Source organism: Mobula hypostoma, chromosome 2 (genome assembly GCF_963921235.1).
Source record: "Mobula hypostoma chromosome 2, sMobHyp1.1, whole genome shotgun sequence".
Classification (NCBI taxonomy): domain Eukaryota; kingdom Metazoa; phylum Chordata; class Chondrichthyes; order Myliobatiformes; family Myliobatidae; genus Mobula; species Mobula hypostoma.
This window is the reverse complement of record NC_086098.1, coordinates 146,084,865-146,109,283: the sequence shown is the minus strand read 5'-3', so window position 1 is coordinate 146,109,283 and position 24,419 is coordinate 146,084,865. Positions and strand designations below refer to the sequence as shown.

At 55.2% G+C, this 24,419-nt stretch overlaps 1 protein-coding gene across 1 annotated transcript in view; it reads left to right on the top strand.

Moving 5' to 3' along the window:
* LOC134342561 (calpain-2 catalytic subunit-like) overlaps window positions 1–18,495 on the top strand; it is an 80,195-nt gene extending 61,700 nt beyond the window's left edge. Inside the window, exons 16-21 of the mRNA XM_063040853.1 lie at window positions 2,867–2,931; window positions 3,107–3,175; window positions 3,870–3,948; window positions 9,274–9,393; window positions 9,551–9,609; window positions 18,147–18,495. Coding sequence (XP_062896923.1) covers window positions 2,867–2,931; window positions 3,107–3,175; window positions 3,870–3,948; window positions 9,274–9,393; window positions 9,551–9,609; window positions 18,147–18,170 — 416 coding nt within the window. The 3' untranslated portion in view covers window positions 18,171–18,495. The remainder of the gene's footprint in view (window positions 1–2,866; window positions 2,932–3,106; window positions 3,176–3,869; window positions 3,949–9,273; window positions 9,394–9,550; window positions 9,610–18,146) is intronic.
* The last annotated feature ends 5,924 nt before the right edge of the window (window positions 18,496–24,419 follow it).

The window sequence follows — 24,419 nt, the reverse complement described above, 5'->3', positions numbered from 1 at the left end:
ACGCGTGTCTCCTCCTATAGACTCCTCCACTTCCCCATTCACGTGTGTCTCCTCCTATAGACTCCTCCCCTTCCCCATTCACGCATGTCTCTTCCTATAGACTCCTCCCCCTCCCCATTCACGCATGTCTCCTCCTATAGACTCCTCCCCTTCCCCATTCACGCGTGTCTCCTCCTATAGACTCCTCCACTTCCCCATTCACGCATGTCTCCTCCTATAGACTCCTCCACTTCCCCATTCACGCGTGTCTCCTCCTATAGACTCCTCCACTTCCCCATTCACGCATGTCTCCTCCTATAGACTCCTCCACTTCCCCATTCACGCATGTCTCTTCCTATAGACTCCTCCACTTCCCCATTCACGCATGTCTCTTCCTATAGACTCCTCCACTTCCCCATTCACGCATGTCTCCTCCTATAGACTCCTCCACTTCCCCATTCACGCGTGTCTCCTCCTATAGAGCCCTCCACTTCCCCATTCACGTGTGTCTCCTCCTATAGACTCCTCCACTTCCCCATTCACGCATGTCTCCTCCTATAGACTCCTCCACTTCCCCATTCACGCATGTCTCTTCCTATAGAGCCCTCCTCCCCCTTCACGTGTGTACCTTCCTATAACCTTCACCCCTCCCCATTCACACGTGTCTCTTCCTATAGAGCCCTCCACTTCCCCATTCATGCATGTCTCCTCCTATAGACTCCTCCACTTCCCCATTCACGCATGTCTCCTCCTATAGACTCCTCCACTTCCCCATTCACACATGTCTCCTCCTATAGACTCCTCCACTTCCCCATTCACGCATGTCTCCTCCTATAGACTCCTCCACTTCCCCATTCACGCATGTCTCCTCCTATAGACTCCTCCATTTCCCCATTCACGCATGTCTCCTCCTATAGACTCCTCCACTTCCCCATTCACGCATGTCTCCTCCTATAGACTCCTCCACTTCCCCATTCACGCATGTCTCTTCCTATAGACTCCTCCACTTCCCCATTCACGCATGTCTCCTCCTATAGACTCCTCCACTTCCCCATTCACGCATGTCTCTTCCTATAGAGCCCTCCTCCCCTTCACGTGTGTACCTTCCTATAACCTTCACCCCTCCCCATTCACACGTGTCTCTTCCTATAACCCTCGCCCCTCCCCCATTCACACGTGTCTCTTCCTATAACCCTCGCCCCTCCCCATTCACACGTGTATCTTCCTGTAACCCTCGCCCCTCTCCCATTCATACGTCTCTTCTTCTAACCCTCACCCCTCTCCCAATCACGTGTTCATTCCTATAACCTTCACCCCTCCCCATTCATGTGTCCATTCCTATAACCCCCGCTCCTCCCCCATTCACACGTGTCTCTTCCTATAACCCTCGCTCCTCCCCCATTCACACGTGTCCCTTCCTATAACACTCGCCCCTCCACCATTCATACGTCTCTTCCTATAACCCTAGCCCCTCCCCATTCACACGTGTATCTTCCTATAATCCTCGCCCTCCCCATTCACACGTGTATGTTCCTATAACCCTCGCCCCTCCCCATTCACACATGTCCCTTCCTATAACCCTCGCCCCTCCCCCATTCACAAGTCTCTTCCTACAACCCTCGCCCCTCCCCCATTCACACGTGTCTCTTCCTACAACCCTCGCCCCTCCCCATTCACACGTGTATCTTCCTATAACCCTCGCCCCCCCATTCACACGTGTCCCTTCCTATAACCCTCGCCCCTCCCCATTCACACATCTCTTCCTATAACCCTCGCCCCTCCCCATTCACGTGTCCCTTCCTATAACCCTCGCCCCTCCCCATTCACACATCTCTTCCTATAACCCTCGCCCCTTCCCCATTCACACGTGTATCTTCCTATAACCCTCAGCCCTCCCCCATTCACACATCTCTTCCTATAACCTTCACCCCTCCCCATTCACACGTGTAACTTCCTATAACCTTCACCCCTCCCCATTCACACATCTCTTCCTAGAACCCTCACCCCTCACCATTCATACGTCTCTTCCTATAACCCTCACCCCTCCCCCATTCACATGTGTCCCTTCCTATAACCCTCGCCGCTCCCCATTCACACATGTCTCTTCCTATAACCCTCGCCCCTCCCCCATTCATACGTCACTTCCAATAACCCTCAGCCCTCCCCCATTCATACGTCTCTTCCTATAACCCTCACCCCTCCCCTATTCACATGCATCCCTTCCTATAACCCTCGCTCCTCCCCATTCACACGTGTCCCTTGCTATAACCCTCGCCCCTCCCCATTCATACGTCTCTTTAACCCTCGCCACTCCCCATTCACACGTGTCCCTTCCTATAACCCTCGCTCCTCCCCATTCACGTGTCCCTTCGAATAAACCTCGCCCCTCCACCATTCATACGTCTCTTCCAATAACCCTCGCCCCTCCCCCATTCACACGCATCCCTTCCTATAACCCTCGCCCCTCCCCATTCACACGTGTCCCTTCCTATAACTCTCGCCCCTCCCCATTCACAGGTGTCCCTTCCTATAACCCTCGCTCCTCCCCATTCACACGTGTCCCTTCCTATAACCCTCGCTCCTCCCCATTCACAGGTGTCCCTTCCTATAACCCTCGCCCCTCCCCATTCACACGTGTCCCTTGCTATAACCCTCGCCCCCTCCCCATTCATACGTCTCTTTCTTTAACCCTCGCCCCTCCCCATTCACACGTGTCCCTTCCTATAACCCTCGCTCCTCCCCATTCACGTGTCCCTTCCAATAAACCTCACCCTTCCACCATTCATACATCTCTTCCTATAACCCTCGCCCCTCCTCATTCACACGCGTCTCTTCCTGTAGCCCCCATCTCTCCCCACTCTCTCTAATTCGATTGTTTCCCCTACAGGGTCGGACATACAAACAGACGGGTTTGGACTGGAGACCTGTCGCAACATGGTCAACCTGCTCGATGTATCCGCTCTGCCTGATGCTGTGCAGTGGGAGGAGGGGAGGGCGGGTTTCCCCACACATCAGTGGTGAGGTGGTGCCGGGGTCTCCACCTGCATTGGCGCGGGTCCCCCGGGAGGTGAGATCCCTTGTGCCTGTGCAGCTGTCAGCAATGTTCTTCCTTAACCACACGTTTTAGCGCGACGGGAATGGGAAACTGGGCCTGGTGGAATTCAAGAAACTGTGGGACAAGATCCAGAAGTTCCTGGTGAGTGGTAGGGAAGTTGATGGGTTGGTTCGGACGTTGGAGCTGCAATCCCCGACGACAGGGGAAAGGATTCCATGAAAGTCGAGGCCAAGTTTATGTTGGGTGTGTTGGGAAATTTGTAGTTTTTGCGGCAGCAGGGAATGTGTCGTGTAAAAGAAGTGGTGCTCACGGACCATTCAGGTATCTGAAAGGAGGGGAATAATCTGTTCCTGAACATTGAGTGTGTGTCTTCACGCTCCTGTACCTTCCCCTGATGATAGCAATGAAAGAGGGTATGTCCCAGGTAGTGAGGGTCTTTAGTGATTGGTCCTTTCATAAGTTTAGTACCTGATCAGGTACACCGTCTGGACCAGAAAGGTTGTATGGATTCACCTCTTGTAAGATGCCTGTTCATCGGCCTCGGAGACAGAGATGTGAGGGCTCAAGTCGGCGTGCCATACTTTATCCCTCTCACACTCCTGACCTGTGCCTTGTAAGTGGGGGAGCCAGCAAGTGAGTCATTCCCTTCAGGATCCCTGGGGGTGGTGTCAGGAAGTGGGTCACTCTACATAAGGTTCCCAGCCTCTGGCCATGTAGTCACGGTGTTGGTGGTGAATGGTGACAACACCCCTCACCAGGATGTTGAGGGTGGGGCACTTGGTACCGGTGAGTGGGACCAGTGGTTGGCTGATGCAGGGTTTGTGTCTCCTTCCAGAAAATCTACAAGAAGAATGACATAGATAACTCGGGCACCATGACTTCCAGTGAGATGCGGGTGGCTCTGGAGGAAACAGGTGAGGACTGCATTGAGGATGAGCAGGTGGTTACAAAACAGGACCTTCGGGGTTCTAATCCGCGCATTAATCCTGGTACCACGGGCTACTGTGGCAGATGGGTGCCTGGTTGAGGTGCAAGAGGAATGGATCAGCTTCTTGGACACTGCAATCCCTTCTGGGCTAGGGGGTGACCTGAAGTGGAGAGGGACTAATATCCTGCTGGGAAGATGTGCTGATGCTGCTTGGGGGTTTAAAACTAGTCTTGGCAAGGTGGGGTGGAATCCTGAGTAGGAGGGTGAGAAAGTTGAGGCAAACATAAATATTAACTTAAGCGGCAGAGGTCTGATAGAATAAACTGCATTTATTTGACGAAAGAAGTCTGATAAGTAAGGCAGTGAACTCAGGGTATGAGTACATGGAACTGGGATATTGTGCCTGTTAGAACCCAGTTGAGGAAGGGGCCAGACTGACTATGCAGTGCTCTGGCATACAGGTGCCACAGGGGTGATAGAGGTGGAGAGCAATGTTTATGATGGTGGAGAACATCACTCTAATACCAAAGATTATTCTGTGGGATTGTCCAGCAAAGCTATATGGGTGGAATTTAGAAACAAGAAGAGAGTGATCACTTTATGGAATTGTACTTATAAGCCCCACAGAAGGTGGATAAATCCCAGTTTATTCTAGGACATTGTGGGACGGTAGGGAAGAGATTGCTGGAGGCTTGGCAGACATATTTGTATCGTTATTAGCCACAGGTTGGTACCAGAAGACTGGAGAATAGCAAATATTGTGGCCTACTTGTATAAATATGTTAGGGCATTTATACGTCAAGGAGGAGGAAGTGCTGGGTCTCCTAATGAGTATTAAGATGGATAAGTCTGCAGGGCTGATGGGATTTAGTCCAGATTATTGAAGGAGGCAAAAGTCCTCTCTAGCTGCAGGTGAGGTCTCAGAAGACTGGTGAATGGCTAATGTTGTACCTCTATTTAAAAAGGAACAAGGGAAAATCATGGGAACTATCAACCGGTGAGTCTGACATCAGTTGTAGGGAAATTGCTGGAGAAAATTCTTAGGGATAGCATATGAGCATTTGGAAACCCATGGCCTGATTAGGGAGAGCCAGCACGGCTTTGTGTGTGGCAGGCTGTGCCTCACCCACTTGACTGAGTTTTTTGACAAGGTGATGAGAGAGACTGATGAAGGTAGGGCAGTGGATGTTGTCTACATGGATGTTAGTAAGGTGTTTGACAAAGTCCCTCATGGGAGACTAATCCAGAAGATTATGATGCATGGGATCCGTGGCAAAATGTCTGTTTGGATTCAGAACTGGCTTGCACGTAGAAGAGAGAGGATAGTGGTGGAAGGGACTTATTCGAGCTGGAGATCTGTAATTAGTGGTGTTCTGCAGGGATCTGTGCTGGGACCTCAGTTGTTTGTGATGTATATGAAGGATCTGGATGGAAATGTAGATGGGTGGGTTAGAAGATTTAGGACTGGTGGAGTTGTGGATAGTGTAGAAGACTGGCGAAGAATACAGAACAATGTAGATCAATTGCAGATATTGGCAAAGAAATGGCAGATGGAGTTTAACCTGGATAAATGTGAGGTGTTGCACTTTAGGAGGGCAAATGCAAGGAGACAATACACTGTTAAGGGCAAGACCCTCAATAGTGTTGCTGAGCAGAGAGATTTTGGGATCCATGTTCATAGCTCTGTGAAAGTGATTACACAGGTTGATGGGGTGGGTAAGAAGGCTGATGGAATGCTTGCTTTCATTAGTCAAGGCATTGAGTTCAAAAGTCCAGAGGTTACGTTGCAACTTTATAAAACTCTGGGGTCACATCTCGAGTATTGTGTATAATTCTGGTTGCCACACTATAGGAAGGTTTGGAGAGGGTGTTGAAGAGATTTAACCGGATGCTGCCAGGTTTAGAAGGCATGTGCTATCACGAGAGGCTAGTTTTCTCTGGAGAGCCAGAAGCTGAGGGAAGATGTGACAGAGATCTACAAGATTATGAGAGGCATAGATACAGTGGACATAGTATCTGTTTCCCAGGGTTGAAATGCCTCACACCATAGTAGTCATAGTCATACTTTATTGATCCCAGGGGAAATTGGTTTTCGTTACATTTGCACCATAAATTATAAATAGTAATAAAACTGTAAATAGTTAATTAATAACATGTAAATTATGCCAGGAAATAAGTCCAAGACCAGCCTATTGGTCCAGGGTGTCTGACCCTCCAAGGGAGGAGTTGTAAAGTTTGATGGCCACAGGCAGGAATGACTTCCAATGACGCTCTGTGCTGCATCTTGGTGGAATGAGTCTCTGGCTGAGTGTACTCCTGTGCCCAACCAGTACATTATGCAGTGAATGGGAGACATTGTCCAAGATGGCATGCAACTTGGACAGCATCCTCTTTTCAGACACCACCGTCAGAGAGTCCAGTTCCATCCCCACAATATCACTGGCCTTACGAATGAGTTTGTTGACTCTGTTGGTGTCTGCTACCCTCAGCCCGCTGCCCCAGCACACAACAGCAAACATGATAGCACTGGCCACCACAGACTCGTAGAACATCCTCAGCATCGTCCAGCAGATGTTACAGGACCTCAGTCTCCTCAAGAAATAGAGACGGCTCTGACCCTTCTTGTAGACAGCCTCAGTGTTCTTTGACCAGTCCAGTTTATTGTCAGTTCATATCCCCAGGTATTTGTAATCCTCCACCATGTCCACCCTGACCCCCGGATAGAAACAGGGGTCACCGGTACCTTAGCCCTCCTCAGCTCTACCACCAGCTCCTTAGTCTTTTTCACATTAAACTGCAGATAATTCTGCTCACACCATGTGACAAAGTTTCCTACTGTAGCCCTGTACTCAGCCTCATCTCCCTTGCTGATGCATCCAACTATGGCAGAGTGATCAGAAAACTTCTGAAGATGACAAGACTCTGTGCAGTAGTTGAAGTCCGAGGTGTTAATGGTGAAGAGAAAGGGAGACAAGACAGTCCCCTGTGGAGCCCCAGTGCTGCTGATCACTCTGTCGGACACACAGTGTTGCAAGCACACGTACTGAGGTCTGCCAGTCAGGTAATCAATAATCCATGACACCAGGAAAGCATCCACCTGCATCGCTGTCAGCTTCTGCCCAGCAGAGCAGGGCGGATGGTGTTGAACACACTGGAGAAGTCAAAAAACATGACCCTCACAGTGCTCGCTGGCTTGTCCAGGTGGGCGTAGACACGGTTCAGCAGGTAGACGATGGCATCCTCAACTCCGAGTTGGGGCTGGTAGGCGAAATGGAGGAGATCTAAGTGTGGCCTGACCATAGGCCGGAGCAGCTCCAGAACAAGTCCCTCCAGGGTCTTCATGATGTGGGAGGTCAATGTCACCGGTCTGTAGTCATTGAGGCCGCTGGGGCGCGGCGTCTTCCACAGCACAGGAACCCTCCGGAGCCTCAGGCTCAGGTTGAAGACATGGCAAAGTACTCCACATAGTTGAGGGGCACAGGCTTTGAGCACCCTGGTACTGACACCATTCGGTCCTGCAGCCTTGCTTGGGTTGAGACGTTTCAGCTGTCTTCTCACCTGTTCAGCTATGAAGCCCACCATGGTGGTTTCGTGTGGGGAAGGGGTGTAGTCATGAGAGCAGGGTGGGGGACTGTGAGGAGGGGTAGGAGGGGAGAGTAGAATATGTGTTGGTTGGGGGCCGAGAACAGATGACTCATGTGGGGGATGGGCAGGGGTCACAATGTCAAATCTGTTAAAGAACAGGTTAGTTTGCTGGCCCTGTGGGAATGCATTGAAGGTGAGAAGGGGTAGGTTCAAAGGGGATGTGAGGGGCAAGTTCTTTACTCAGAGAGTGGTGGATGCCTGGAATGCGCTGCCTCGTATGGTGGCAGAGGCAAATACATTATAGGGTTTTAAGAGACATTTGGATGGGCACGTGGATGTAAGGAAGATGGAGGGATATGGTGTAGGTAGAAGGAATTAGTGTTTGGGTATTTTTGATTTGCTTTTTAGCTGGTTTGGCACAATATGTGGGCCAAAAGGCCTGTTCCTGTGCTGTACTCTTCTATTATCTATTTACTATGTTCTTGAAGGACTGCAAGGACAAGCCAAGGAACTACTGGCCAATGAGCTTAACATCAGTGGTGAGAGAGTTAATGGAGGGAGATCTAAGAGACAGGACCAACCAACAATAGGACTGATTACAGTTTATGTGTGGGAAATCATGTCACAAGTTAGAATTTTCTGAAATATTCAGCCCGTGTGGTGTTTGTGACTGATGGTACCGTTTTGCACCTTGGACCTGGAAGAACATTGTCCTATTTAGCTGTATACATGTGCATGATTGAATGACAATTGAACATAAAGGGGATTGTCAAGGGTGGGGTGGTGGGACATTGTCTACGTGGACCTCAGCAAGGAAGTCTGTGAGAAAGTCCTGCATGATAGGCTGGTCCAGAAGGCTAGATCACATGGGATCCAAGGTGAGCTAGTCAACTGGATATAGAATTGACTTGCTGGAAGGAGGCAGAAGAAAACAGGGAAGGGTTGATTTTGTTTTGGATTGGGTGGGGGGGGGCACCTGAGACTGGTGGCATGCTGCAGGGATCGGTGCTGGGTCCACTGTTGTTTGCCATATGTATGGGGCGCCACCAGAGTGTAGCAGTTAGTGCGACGCTATTACAGCTCGGGGTGTGGGACCTATGAGTCATAACTAAAGCATGATTTGGATGAGGATGTATGTCACATGATTAGTAAGCTTGAGGGATGTTATTGAACTGGAGTGGAGATTCACAGGGATCTTATCTGGACTGATGCGTAGGAGTCTGAGAGTGACCTTGTAGAAGTTTAATCATGAGGGGCGCAGGTAGGGAGATTGGTCAGTCTTTTCTGCAGCGCAGGAGAGTTTGAAATGAGAGAGTATCAGAAAGTAGAAGGGGAAAGATTGGAAGGCTTTTTATTTCCACGCGGAGTGGTTGGATTTTGGCTCAAGCTGCAGGAGTTGCAGAGACAAATATAATTATACTGTATAAAAGGCACAAACAGATACATGGAGAGGCAAGGATCAGAGCAGGGGTTCCCAAACCTTAATGATATTGCTTAATAACATTGGTCCATGGCATCAAGAGGTTGTGAACCCTTGATATAGAGGTATTTGGGCTCAGTTTAGATAGCATGGAAAGGTTGGGCCAAAGGGTGTGCTTAAATGCGGAAAACCCTGACCACTCTCCCACCCTGACCTCTAAACCCACAAACGAAACTGCTTTCCTCTGTGCCATCATCAGCCAGTCTAAGGGTCTGATACTGACTGCACTCTCACCCCTCCCCGCAGGCTTCCACCTCAACAACCAACTCAGCCAGATCCTGGTGGCCCGTTACTCCGACAACCAGCAGATGGTCCTGGACTTTGACAACTTCGTCTCCTGCCTGATCCGCCTGGAGGCCGTCTTCAGTGAGTTCAGAGCGCAGTGAGGGGTGGGGTGGGGCGAAGGGAACAGTGAGGGAGGAACTGTGGGAGGTGTGTATGTGAATTGGGCAGTAGTTCACAAATGGTGGGGGAATTGTGTGTCAGAGGTCAGCCACTCAAGTGACTTTTCTTTCTGCACCAGAAATGTTCAACGCGCTTCCCAAAGACCAGAATGGAAACGTGGAGCTGGGACTGGTCCAGGTGAGAGGTCAGGGGTCAACTTGATTGTCACCATGGGCAACTGGTCCTCACTGACCCACTCCCACCCTATCCCACTCAGAGACCGACTATTTCCCTCCCCTCGTCCTCCCACACAGACCCCCCTCAGACTGACCCTACTCTGTCCCTCCAAAACCCCCTCTTCCTCCCACAATGACACCCTCTTTCTCTCCCTCTTGCGCACTGACTCCTCTCTCCCCCATCAATGCTGATCGCCTGCTCTCTTTCTCTCACACTGACTACTCTCTCTCAACACTGACCACCCTTTCTCCCTCCCACACTGACCCCACTGTCACTCTCTCCCTCCCACAATGTCTCTTCTCTCCCACTGACCCTCTCTCTGACCTCTTGCTTTTTCTCTCCCCCATTGACTGCTTTCTCTCTCACTCTCTCCCACTCTGATACTTTCCCTCTCACACTGACCTCTCGCTCTCTCCCCCACACTGACACCTCTTTCTTTCTCCCTCTCACACTGGCCCCGTCTCTCCCACCTACCTCTCTGACCTCTATCTCCTTCCAACACTAATCCCTCTTTCTCTCCCTCCCATGAAACCTCTTTCCCACACTTACCCCGCCTCCTGCACTGACCCCCCCTTTCCCTCGCGCACTGACCCCTTTCCCTCCCGCACTGACCCCCCTCTCTCTCCCACACTGACACCCCTCTCTCTCTCCCACACTGACCCCCCTCTCTCTCTCCCACACTGAACCCCTCTCTCTCTCCCACACTGACCCCCCTCTCTCTCCCACACTGACCCCCTCTCTCTCCCACACTGACCCCTTTCCCTCCCACACTGACCCCCCCTCTCTCTCCCACACTGACCCCCCTCTCTCTCCCACACTGACCCCCCTCTCTCCCACACTGACCCCCCTCTCTCTCCCACACTGACCCCCCTCTCTCTCCCACACTGACCCCTTTCCCTCCCGCACTGACCACCCCCTCTCTCTCCCACACCGACCCCTTTCCCTCCCGCACTGACCACCCCCTCTCTCTCCCACACCGACCCCCCCCTCTCTCCCACACTGACACACCCCTCTCCCACACTGACCCCCCCTCTCTCTCCCACACTGACCCCCTCTCTCCCACACTGACCCCCCCTCTCCCACACTGACCCCCTCTCTCTCTCTCCCAAACTGACCCCTTTCCCTCCCGCACTGACCACCCCCTCTCTCTCCCACACTGACCCCCCCTCTCTCCCACACTGACCCCCTCTCTCTCTCCCACACTGACACACCCCTCTCCCACACTGACCCCCCTCTCTCTCCCACACTGACCCCCTCTCTCTCTCCCACACTGACCCCCTCTCTCTCTCCCACACTGACCCCCTCTCTCTCTCCCACACTGACCCCTTTCCCTCCCGCACTGACCCCCCCCTCTCTCCCACACTGACACCCCCCTCTCCCACACTGACCCCCCCCTCTCTCCCACACTGACCCCCCTCTCTATCCCACACTGATCCCTTTCCCTCCCGCACTGACCCCCCTCTCTCCCACACTGACCCCCTCTCTCCCACACTGACCCCCCTCTCTCTCCCACACTGACCCCCCTCTCTCCCACACTGACCCCCCTCTCTCTCCCACACTAACCCCCTCTCTCCCACACTGACTCCCCCTCTCTCTCTCCCACACTGACCCCCCTCTCCCTCCCACACTGACCCCCTCTCTCTCCCACACTGACCCCCTCTCTCTCCCACACTGACCTCCTCTCTCTTCCACACTGACCCCTTTCCCTCCCGCACTGACCCCCCTCTCTCCCACACTGACCCCCTCTCTCCCACACTGACCCCCCTCTCTCTCCCACACTGACCCCCCTCTCTCCCACACTGACCCCCCTCTCTCTCCCACACTGACCCCCTCTCTCTCTCCCACACTGACCCCCCTCTCTATCCCACACTGATCCCTTTCCCTCCCGCACTGACCCCCCTCTCTCCCACACTGACCCCCTCTCTCCCACACTGACCCCCCTCTCTCTCCCACACTGACCCCTCTCTCTCCCACACCGAACCCCTTTCTCCCACACTGACCCCCCTCTCTCACACTGACCTCCTCTCTCTCCCACACTGACCCACCCTCTCCCACACTGACCCCCCTCTCCCTCCAACACTGACCCCCCTCTCCCTCCAACACTGACCCCCCCTCCCTCCCACACTGACCCCCCTCTCTCTCCCACACTGACCCCCCTCTCTCTCCCACACTGACCCCCTCTCTCTCCCACACTGACCTCCTCTCTCTCCCACACTGACCCCCTATCTCCCACACTGACCCCCCTCTCTCCCACACTGACCCCCCTCTCTCCCACACTGACCCCCCTCTCTCTCTCCCACACTGACCCACCTCTCTCTCCCACACTGACCCCCCCTCTCTCCCACACTGACCCCCTCTCTCCCACACTGACCCCCCTCTCTCCCACACTGACCCCCTTTCTCCCACACTGACCCCACTCTCTCTCCCACACTGACACCCCCCCTCCCACACTGACCCCCTTTCTCCCACACTGACCCCCTTCTCTCTCTCACACTGACCCCCCCTCTCTCTCACACTGACCCCCCTCTCTCTCCCACACTGACCCCCCTCTCTCTCCCACACTGACCCACCCTCTCCCACACTGACCCACCCTCTCCCCCACTGACCCCCCTCTCGCCCACACTGACCCCCCTCTCTCTCTCCCACTGTCCCCCCTCTCTCTCCCACTCTGACCCCCCTCTCCCTCCCACACTGACCCCCCTCTCTCCCACACTGACCCCCTCTCTCTCCCATACTGACCCCCCCTCTCTCTCCCACACTGACCCCCTCTCTCTCTCCCACACTGACCCCCTCTCTCTCCCACACTGACCCCCCCTCTCTCTCCCACACTGACCCCCCTCTCTCTCCCACACTGACCCCCTCTCTCTCCCATACTGACCCCCCCTCTCTCTCCCACACTGACCCCCTCTCTCTCTCCCACACTGACCCCCCTCTCTCTCCCACACTGACCCCCCCCTCTCTCCCACACTGACCCCCCTCTCTCTCTCCCACCCTGACCCCCTCTCTCCCTCTCCCAAACTGACCCCCCTCTCTCTCTCCCACACTGACCCCCCCCTCTCCCACACTGACTCTCCTCTCTCTCCCACACTGACCCCCTCTCTCCCTCTCCCACACTGACCCCCCTCTCTCTCCCACACTGACCCCCTCTCTCTCTCCCACACTGACCCCCCCTCTCCCACACTAACCCCCTCTCTCCCACACTGACTCCCTCTCTCTCTCTCCCACACTGACCCCCCTCTCCCTCCCACACTGACCCCCTCTCTCTCCCACACTGACCCCCTCTCTCTCCCACACTGACCTCCTCTCTCTTCCACACTGACCCCCCTCTCTCTCTCTCCCACACTGACCCCCTCTCTCCCTCTCCCACACTGATCCCCCCCTCTCCCTTATTGACCTCCCTTCTCTCTCTCCCACACTGACCCCCACTTCTCTGTCCCACACTGAACCCCCTCTCGCTCTTTCCCACACCCCCTCTCCCACACTGACCTCCCACTCCCTCTGCCTCACTGAACCTCCCTTCCTCATGACCCCTCTCTCTCCCACACTGACCCCCTCTCTCCCTCTCCCACACTGATCCCCCTCTCTCTCTCTCATTGACCCGTCTCCCACAGTGACCCCCTCTCTCCCTCACTGACCCCTCTCTCTCCCACACTGACCCCCCTCTCTCTCTCTCCCACAGTGACCCCCCTCTCTCCCACAGTGACCCCCCTCTCTCCCACACTGACCCTTCCCTCTCTCTCCCTCACTGACCCTTCTCTCTCCCTCTCTCTCCCACACTGACCCCCTCTCTCCCACACTGACTCCCCTCTCTCTCTCCCGCACTGACACCCCCTCTCCCTCACTGAACCCCTCTCTCTCTCCCCCGCACTGACACCCCCTCTCCCTCACTGAACCCCTCTCTCCCACACTGACCCCCCTCTCTCCCGCAGTGACCCCCCCTCACTGAACCCTTCTCTCTCTCCCACACTGACCCTCCCTCTCTCCCACACTGACCCCCTCTCTCCCACACTGACTCCCCTCTCTCTCTCCCGCACTGACACCCCCTCTCCCTCACTGAACCCCTCTCTCTCCCCCGCACTGACACCCCCTCTCCCTCACTGAACCCCTCTCTCCCACACTGACCCCCCTCTCTCCCGCACTGATCCCCCCTCACTGAACCCCTCTCTCCCACACTGACCCTCCCTCTCTCCCACACTGACCCCCCCTCCCTCTCTCCCACACTGACCCCCCTCTCTCCCGCAGTGACCCCCCCTCACTGAACCCCTCTCTCTCTCCCACACTGACCCTCCCTCTCTCCCACACTGACTCCCCTCTCTCCCACACTGACCCCCCCTCTCTCTCTCCCGCACTGACACCCCCTCTCCCTCACTGAACCCCTCTCTCTCTCCCACACTGACCCCCCTCTCTCCCACACTGACCCCCTCTCTCTATCCCACACTGACCCCCTCTCTCCCTCTCCCACACTGACCCCCCTCTCTCTCCCACACTGACCCCCCCTCTCTCTCCCACACTGTCCCCCCTCTCTCCCTCTCCCACACTGACCCCCCCTCTCTCTCTCCCTCACTGACCCCTCCTCTCCCTCTGCCTCACTGACCCCCCTCCCTCTCCCTCACTGACCCCTCTCTCTTCCACACTGACCCCCCTCTCTCTCTCTCCCACACTGACCCCCTCTCTCCCTCTCCCACACTGATCCCCCCTCTCCCTTATTGACCCCCCTTCTCTCTCTCCCACACTGACCCCCACTTCTCTGTCCCACACTGAACCCCCTCTCGCTCTTTCCCACACCCCCTCTCCCACACTGACCCCCCTCTCCCTCTGCCTCACTGAACCTCCCTTCCTCATGACCCCTCTCTCTCCCACACTGACCCCCTCTCTCCCTCTCCCACACTGATCCCCCTCTCTCTCTCTCATTGACCCGTCTCCCACAGTGACCCCCTCTCTCCCTCACTGACCCCTCTCTCTCCCACACTGACCCCCCTCTCTCTCTCTCCCACAGTGACCCCCCTCTCTCCCACACTGACCCTTCCCTCTCTCTCCCTCACTGACCCTTCCCTCTCTCTCCCTCACTGACCCTTCTCTCTCTCCCACACTGACCCTTCCCTCTCCCTCTCTCTCCCACACTGACCCCCTCTCTCCCACACTGACTCCCCTCTCTCTCTCCCGCACTGACACCCCCTCTCCCTCACTGAACCCCTCTCTCTCTCCCCCCCGCACTGACACCCCCTCTCCCTCACTGAACCCCTCTCTCCCACACTGACCCCCCTCTCTCCCACACTGACCCCCCCTCACTGAACCCCTCTCTCCCACACTGACCCTCCCTCTCTCCCACACCGACCCCCCCCTCTCTCCCACACTGACCCCCCTCTCCCGCACTGACACCCCCTCTCCCTCACTGAACCCCTCTCTCTCCCACACTGACCCCCCTCTCTCCCGCAGTGACCCCCCCTCACTGAACCCCTCTCTCTCTCCCACACTGACCCTCCCTCTCTCCCACACTGACCCCCCTCTCTCCCACACTGACCCCCTCTCCCTCTCTGACCCCCCTCTCCCTCTCTGACCACTCTCTCTCCCACGCTGACCCCCGTCTCTCTCTCCCCCCTCTCCCCCACACTGACCCCCCTCTCGCGCTCTCCCACGACACCTCACTCTCTCTCCCCACTGACCCCCACTCTCTCTCCCACACTGACTCCCCACTCTCTCCAACACTGACCCCCCTTTCTCCCACACTGACCCCCCTCTCTCTCTCCCGCACTGACACCCCCTCTCCCTCACTGAACCCCTCTCTCTCTCCCACACTGACCCCCCCTCTCCCTCTCTGACCGCCCTCTCCCTCTCTGACCACTCTCTCTCCCACGCTGACCCCCGTCTCTCTCTCCCCCACACTGACCCCCCTCTCGCACTCTCCCACGACACCTCACTCTCTCTCTCTCCCCACACTGACCCCCACTCTCTCTCCCACACTAACCCACCCCTCGCGGTCTCCCACACTGACCCCTCCTCTCTGTCCTGTACTGACCCCCCCTCTCTCCCTCACTGACCCCTCTCTCTCCCACACTGACCCCCCTCTCCCTCTCTGACCCCCCTCTCCCTCTCTGACCACTCTCTCCCCCACACTGACCCCCCTCTCGCGCTCTCCCACGACACCTCACTCTCTCTCTCCCACACTAACCCACCCCTCGTGGTCTCCCACACTGACCCCTCCTCTCTGTCCCGTACTGACCCCCCCCTCCCTCACTGACCCCGCTCTCCCCCACACTGACCCCTCTCTCCCTCACTGACCCTTCCCTCTCCCTCACTGACCCCCCTCTCTCTCCCACACTGACCCCCTCTCCCTCACTGACCCCCCTCTCTCCCACATTGACCCCTCTCCCTCCCACACTAACCCCACCTCTCTCCCACACTGACCCCCCTCTCCCTCACTGACCCCCCCACTCCCTCTGCCTCTGACCCCCCTCTCCCTCACTGACCGCTCTCTCCCTCTCTCTCTCCCACACTGACCCCCTCTTTCCCACACTGACCCCCGTCTCTCTCTCCCCCCCATACTCTCTCCCACGTTGACCCCCCTCTCGCGCTCTCCCACAACACCTTTCTCTCTCTCTCCCACACACTGACCCCCCCCCCGCTCTCCCACACTAACCCACCCCTCGCAGTCTCCCACACTGACCCCTCCTCTCTCTCCCGTACTGACCCCCCCCTCGCTCTCTCCCACTCTGATCCCCCCTCTCTCCCACACTGACCCCCTCTCTCTCTCCCCCACACTGACCCCCTCTCCCCGCTGACCCCCCTCTCGCGCTCTTGCACGACACCTCTCTCCCACACACTGACCCCCCTCTCTCCCACACTGAACCCCCTCTCTCCCAGAAACCCCTCTCTCTCCCACACTGACGCCCCTCCCTCTCCCACACTGACCCACCTCTCTCTCCCACACTGACCCGCCCTCTCCCTCTCTCCCACACTGACCCCCCTCTCTCTCCCACACTGACCCTTCTTCTCTGTCCCACACTGAACCCCCCCTCTCTCTCCCACACTGACCCCCCTTCTCTCTCTCCCACACTGACCCCCCTCTCCCTCACTGACCCCCCCACTCCCTCTGCCTCACTGACCCCCCTCCCTCTCCCTCACTGACCCCTCTCTCTCCCACACTGACCCCCCTCTCCCTCACTGACCCCTCCTCTCCCTCTCCCTCACTGACCCCTCTCTCTTCCACACTGACCCCCCTCTCTCTCTCCCACACTGACCCCCTCTCTCCCTCTCCCACACTGACCCCCTCTCTCCCTCTCCCACACTGATCCCCCCCTCTCCCTTATAGACCCCCCTTCTCTCTCTCCCACACTGACCCCCCCTTCTCTGTCCCACCACCCCCCTCTCGCTCTTTCCCACACCCCCTCTCCCACACTGACCCCCTCTCCCTCACTGACCCCCCCTTCCTCATGACCCCTCTCTCTTCCACACTGACCCCCTCTCTCCCTCCCACACTGATCCCCCTCTCTCTCTCTCATTGACCCCTCTGTCTCCCATAGTGACCCCCTCTCTCCCTCACTGACCCCTCTCTCTCCCACACTGACCCTTCCCTCTCCCTCTCTCCCACACTGACCCCCTCTCTCTCCCACACTGACCCCCCCTCTCTCTCTCTCCCACAGTGACCCCCCTCTCTCCCACACTGACCCTTCCCTCTCCCTCTCTCCCACACTGACCCCCTCTCTCTCCCACACTGACCCTCCCTCCCACACTGACCCCCCCTCTCTCTCCCACACTGACCCTTCCCTCTCCCTCTCTCCCACAGTGACCCCCCCTCTCTCCCCCCTACACTGACCCCCCTCCCCCTCTTTCTCTCCCTCCCATGACACCTCTCTCTCTCTCTCCCTCCTGGTGTGGCCTCCTGTATATCGGTGAGACCTGACGTAGATTGGGAGACCACTTTGCCCAGCACCCCTCTGTCCGCCAGAAAACTTGGGATCTCCCAGTGGCCACCATTTTAATTCCACTTCCACTAATATGTCCATCCATGGCAGCTTCCACTGTTGTGATGAGGCCACACTTAGGTTGGTTGTAATTCATTTGGTTAGCTCCAACCTGATGGAATGAACATTGATTTCTCAAACATCTGGTAATGCCTCCCGACTGCCCCTCTCCTTCACTATTTCCCATCTGCTTTTCCCTGTCTCACCTTATCACCTTGCCCACCCATTGACTCCCTCTGGTGCTCTTCTCCACTTTTCTTTCTTCTGTGTCCTTCTGCCTCTTTCACCAATTGACTTCCCAGGTCTTAACTTCATGCTCCCCAGCCCAGGTTTCCCCTGCCCCACCTTTTAAATCTACTGCTCAGTGTTTTTCTCCAGTCTGCTGAAGGGTTTTGGCCCGAAACGTCGACTGTACTCTTTTCCTACCTGGCCTGCTGAGTTCCTCCAGCGTTTTGTGTGTGTGTGTTGCTCTGTCTCTCCACCGCCCCCCACTACCACACTAGTAACTCTCTCACTCTTTCTCTTCCCCCCCTGCAGTGGCTGACATTGGTAATGGCCTGACGAGTCACCGTACTCATGTCCCGCTCCGAAAGTCGTGTTACTGCTGTTCGTCGATCTGGAGCACAGGGTGTCCTGGCTGCTGTCACTCTGTCCATACACTTCTTTGCTCGGCTGTGGGTGTTGGGGGAATGGGGCTGCGTCCCCCACTTGTCCTGTTTCTTCCATTCCAGTCCACCCACCGACAGGTCGACAGTGCCTGTGGTCTGACTGGGTGTGTGTGGTTCTGTGGGAGGGTAACGGTTATCTGCCTTGCCCAGGGCTGCTGATCTCTGCTGCTTGCTTTCCACTTTACTTCTGCGTTACCGATTAAACAATTTTTAAACTGGATCTGTGTGCTGTTGAGAACTGGTCAGGGTGGCTCCAGGGAGCTGTTTCACAGGCACATACAGGCCGAAGGGATAGGTTTCATTCGGAATTGTGTGTTCCTGGGCAAAGCCGGACTCAACAGCATGGAGTGGTGTGGGGCTTCAGGGAGCAAGCTGAAAGCAGTGGTCCTCTCGGGGAGGTGGGGTTTGGGGAACGGTGGAAGATGGGGTCCACGAGGGGCGCTGCTCCTGCTCCCGGTGTGGAGGGAGAACGGTGAGAGGTGAGTTTCAAGAGGACCTGTGCTCTCCATGGGGAGGGTGAATGATGAGGTGTGGGGTCCAGGAGAAGCAGTGCTCGGTGGGCTGAGAGGTGGGGTTCGGGTGGGGCGTTCCTCTTGGTGGGGAGGGAAAGCGGTGAGAGGTGGAGTTTGGGAGGAGCGCTGCTGTCAATGTGAACGTAGAGAGCTGGAGTTGAGGCAGAGTGGTCATCGATGGAGTGGGTGAACGGTGAGAGGTGGGGTACAGTCTTGGTGGCGAGGGTGAACAGTGAGAAGTAGGATTCGGGGGAAGCAGTCCTCTTGGTATGGAGTTGGGAGAGGTGTGGTTCAGAGGGAGCAGTGTTCTGGGGGGGGGAGAGCCGTTAGACATGGGGTTAGAGGGAGGAAATGCTCTTGGTGGGCAGGGGAAATGGTAATAGGTGGGGTTCAAGGCGAGTGGTACTCTCGGTGGGCAGGGGGAACAGTGAGAGGTGGGGTTTGGGCAGAGCAGCACTCTTGGGGAGAGAGAAGAGGGGTTTCAAGATAAGCAGTAATCTCAATGGGGTTCAGAGGACCGCTCCCCCAAAACAACTCTCCATTTCCACTTCCCACTTCACTCCCTACACCACCCCTCCATTCCCCATTCCCACTTCACTCCCTAATCCATCCCTCCATTACCCCTTTCCACTTCACTTCCTAATCAATCCCTCCATTACCCCTTCCCACTTCACTCTCTACACCATCCCTCCATTACCCCTTCCCACTTCACTCCCTAAACCATCCCTCCATTACCCCTTCCCACTTCACTCCCTGATCCATCCCTCCATTACCCCTTCCCACTTCACTCCCTTATCAATCCCTCCATTACCCCTTCCCACTTCACTCTCTACACCATCCCTCCATTACCCCTTCAAACTTAACTCCCTAAACCACCTCCATTGCCCCTTCCCACTTCACTCCCTAAACTTCCATCCATTACCCCTTCCCACTTCTCTCATAAACCATCCCTCCATTACCCCTCCCCACTTCACTCCCTAATCCATCCCTCCATTACCCCTTCCCACTTCACTCCCTAAACCACCTCCATTACCCCTTCACATTTCACTCCCTACCCCATCCCTCCATTACCCCTTCCCAGTTCACTCCCTACACCATCCCTCCATTACCCCTTCCCACTTCACTCTCTAAACCACCTCCATTACCCCTTCCCACTTCACTCCCTAAACTTCCCTCCATTACCCCTTCCCACTTCACTCCCTAATCCATCCCTCCATTACCCCTTCCCACTTCACTCCCTACACCCCCTCCATTACCCATTCCCACTTCACTCCCTAAACCACCTCCATTATCCCTTCCCACTTCACTCCCTAAACTTCCCTCGATTACCCCTTCCCACTTCACTCCCTGATCCATCCCTCCATTACCCCTTCCCACTTCACTCCCTAATCAATCCCTCCATTACCCCTTCCGACTTCACTCTCTACACCATCCCTCCATTACCCCTTCCCACTTCACTCCCTAATCCATCTCGCCATTACCCCTTCCCACTTCACTCCCTAAACCATCCCTCCATTACCCCTTCCCACTTCACTCCCTACACCATCCCTCCATTACCCCTTCCCATTTCACTCCCTAAACCACCTCCATTACCCCTTCCCACTTCACTCCCTAAACTATCCCTCCATTACCCCTTCCCACTTCACTCCCTACACCATCCCTCCATTACCCCTTCCCACTTCACTCCCTAATCCAACCCTCCATTACCCCTTCCCACTTCACTCCCTAAACTTCCCTCCATTACCCCTTCCCACTTCACTCCCTAAACCATCCCTCCATTACCCCTTCCCACTTCACTCCCTTAGCCATCCCTCCATTACCCCTTCCCACTTCACTACCTAATCCATCCCTCCATTACCCCTTCGCACATCACCCCCTAAACTTCCCTCCATTACCCATTCCCACTTCATTCCCTACACCATCCCTCCATTACCCCTTCCCACTTCACTCCCTACACCATCCCTCCATTATCCCTTCCCACTTCACTCCCTAAACCATCCCTCCATTACCCCTTCCCACTTCACTCCCTAAACCGTCCCTCCATTACCCCTTCCCACTTCATTCCCTAAACCATCCCTCCATTACCCCTTCCCACTTCACTCCCTAAACCACCTCCATTACCCCTTCCCACTTCACTCCTAAACGACCTCCATTACCCCTTCCCACTTCACTCCCTAATCCATTCCTCCATTACCCCTTCCCACTTCACTCCTAAACGACCTCCATTACCCCTTCCCACTTCACTCCCTAATCCATTCCTCCATTACCCATTCCCACTTCACTCCTAAACCATCCCTCCATTACCCCTTCCCACTTCACTCCCTACACCATCCCTCCATTACCCCTTCCCACTTCACTCCCTACACCCCCGCCAATACCCATTCCCACTTAACTCCCTAAACGACCTCCATTACCCCTTCCCACTTCACTCCCTAAACTTCCCTCCATTACCCCTTCCCACTTTACTCCCCAATCCATCCCTCCATTACCCCTTTCCACTTCACTTCCTAATCAATCCCTCCATTACCCCTTCCCACTTCACTCTCTACACCATCCCTCCATTACCCCTTCCCACTTCACTCCCTAAACCATCCCTCCATTACCCCTTCCCACTTCACTCCCTGATCCATCCCTCCATTACCCCTTCCCACTTCACTCCCTTATCAATCCCTCCATTACCCCTTCCCACTTCACTCTCTACACCATCCCTCCATTACCCCTTCAAACTTAACTCCCTAAACCACCTCCATTGCCCCTTCCCACTTCACTCCCTAAACTTCCATCCATTACCCCTTCCCACTTCTCTCATAAACCATCCCTCCATTACCCCTCCCCACTTCACTCCCTAATCCATCCCTCCATTACCCCTTCCCACTTCACTCCCTAAACCACCTCCATTACCCCTTCACATTTCACTCCCTACCCCATCCCTCCATTACCCCTTCCCAGTTCACTCCCTACACCATCCCTCCATTACCCCTTCCCACTTCACTCCCTACACCATCCCTCCATTACCCCTTCCCACTTCACTCTCTAAACCACCTCCATTACCCCTTCCCACTTCACTCCCTAAACTTCCCTCCATTACCCCTTCCCACTTCACTCCCTAATCCATCCCTCCATTACCCCTTCCCACTTCACTCCCTACACCCCCTCCATTACCCATTCCCACTTCACTCCCTAAACCACCTCCATTATCCCTTCCCACTTCACTCCCTAAACTTCCCTCGATTACCCCTTCCCACTTCACTCCCTGATCCATCCCTCCATTACCCCTTCCCACTTCACTCCCTAATCAATCCCTCCATTACCCCTTCCGACTTCACTCTCTACACCATCCCTCCATTACCCCTTCCCACTTCACTCCCTAATCCATCCCGCCATTACCCCTTCCCACTTCACTCCCTAAACCATCCCTCCATTACCCCTTCCCACTTCACTCCCTACACCATCCCTCCATTACCCCTTCCCATTTCACTCCCTAAACCACCTCCATTACCCCTTCCCACTTCACTCCCTAAACTATCCCTCCATTACCCCTTCCCACTTCACTCCCTACACCATCCCTCCATTACCCCTTCCCACTTCACTCCCTAAACCAACCCTCCATTACCCCTTCCCACTTCACTCCCTAAACTTCCCTCCATTACCCCTTCCCACTTCACTCCCTAAACCATCCCTCCATTACCCCTTCCCACTTCACTCCCTTAGCCATCCCTCCATTACCCCTTCCCACTTCACTACCTAATCCATCCCTCCATTACCCCTTCGCACATCACCCCCTAAACTTCCCTCCATTACCCATTCCCACTTCATTCCCTACACCATCCCTCCATTACCCCTTCCCACTTCACTCCCTAAACCGTCCCTCCATTACCCCTTCCCACTTCATTCCCTATACCATCCCTCCATTACCCCTTCCCACTTCACTCCCTAAACCACCTCCATTACCCCTTCCCACTTCACTCCTAAACGACCTCCATTACCCCTTCCCACTTCACTCCCTAATCCATTCCTCCATTACCCCTTCCCACTTCACTCCTAAACGACCTCCATTACCCCTTCCCACTTCACTCCCTAATCCATTCCTCCATTACCCATTCCCACTTCACTCCTAAACCATCCCTCCATTACCCCTTCCCACTTCACTCCCTACACCATCCCTCCATTACCCCTTCCCACTTCACTCCCTACACCATCCCTCCATTACCCCTTCCCACTTCACTCCCTACACCCCCTCCAATACCCATTCCCACTTCACTCCCTAAATCTCCTCCATTACCCCTTCCCACTTCACTCCCTAAACTTCCCTCCATTACCCCTTCCCACTTCACTCCCCAATCCAACCCTCCATTACCCCTTTCCACTTCACTTCCTAATCAATCCCTCCATTACCCCTTCCCACTTCACTCTCTACACCATCCCTCCATTACCCCTTCCCACTTCACTCCCTAAACCATCCCTCCATTACCCCTTCCCACTTCACTCCCTACACCATCCCTCCATTACCCCTTCCCATTTCACTCCCTAAACCACCTCCATTACCCCTTCCCACTTCACTCCCTAAACTTCCATCCATTACCCCTTCCCACTTCTCTCATAAACCATCCCTCCATTACCCCTCCCCACTTCACTCCCTACCCCATCCCTCCATTACCCCTTCCCACTTCACTCCCTAAACCGTCCCTCCATTATCCCTTCCAACTTCACTCCCTAAACCATCAATCCATTACCCCTTCCCACTTCACTCCCTGAACCATCCCTCCATTACCCCTTACCACTTCACTCCCTAAACCACCTCCATTACCCCTTCCCACTTCACTCCCTACACCATCCCTCCATTACCCCTTCCCACTTCACTCCCTAAACTTCCCTCCATTACCTCTTCCCACTTCACTCCCCAATCCATCCCTCCATTACCCCTTTCCACTTCACTTCCTAATCAATCCCTCCATTACCCCTTCCCACTTAACTCTCTACACCATCCCTCCATTACCCCTTCCCACTTCACTCCCTAAACCATCCCTCCATTACCCCTTCCCACTTCACTCCCTACACCATCCCTCCATTACCCCTTCCCATTTCACTCCCTAAACCACCTCCATTACCCCTTCCCACTTCACTCCCTAAACTTCCATCCATTACCCCTTCCCACTTCTCTCATAAACCATCCCTCCATTACCCCTCCCCACTTCACTCCCTACCCCATCCCTCCATTACCCCTTCCCACTTCACTCCCTAAACCATCCCTCCATTACCCCTTCCCACTTCACTCCCTAAACCACCTCCATTACCCCTTCCCACTTCACTCCCTACACCATCCCTCCATTACCCCTTCCCACTTCACTCCTAAACGACCTCCATTACCCCTTCCCACTTCACTCCCTAATCCATTCCTCCATTACCCATTCCCACTTCACTCCTAAACCATCCCTCCATTACCCCTTCCCACTTCACTCCCTACACCATCCCTCCATTACCCCTTCCCACTTCACTCCCTACACCCCCTCCAATACCCATTCCCACTTCACTCCCTAAACCACCTCCATTACCCCTTCCCACTTCACTCCCTAAACCACCTCCATTACCCCTTCCCACTTCACACCCTAAACCACCTCCATTACCCCTTC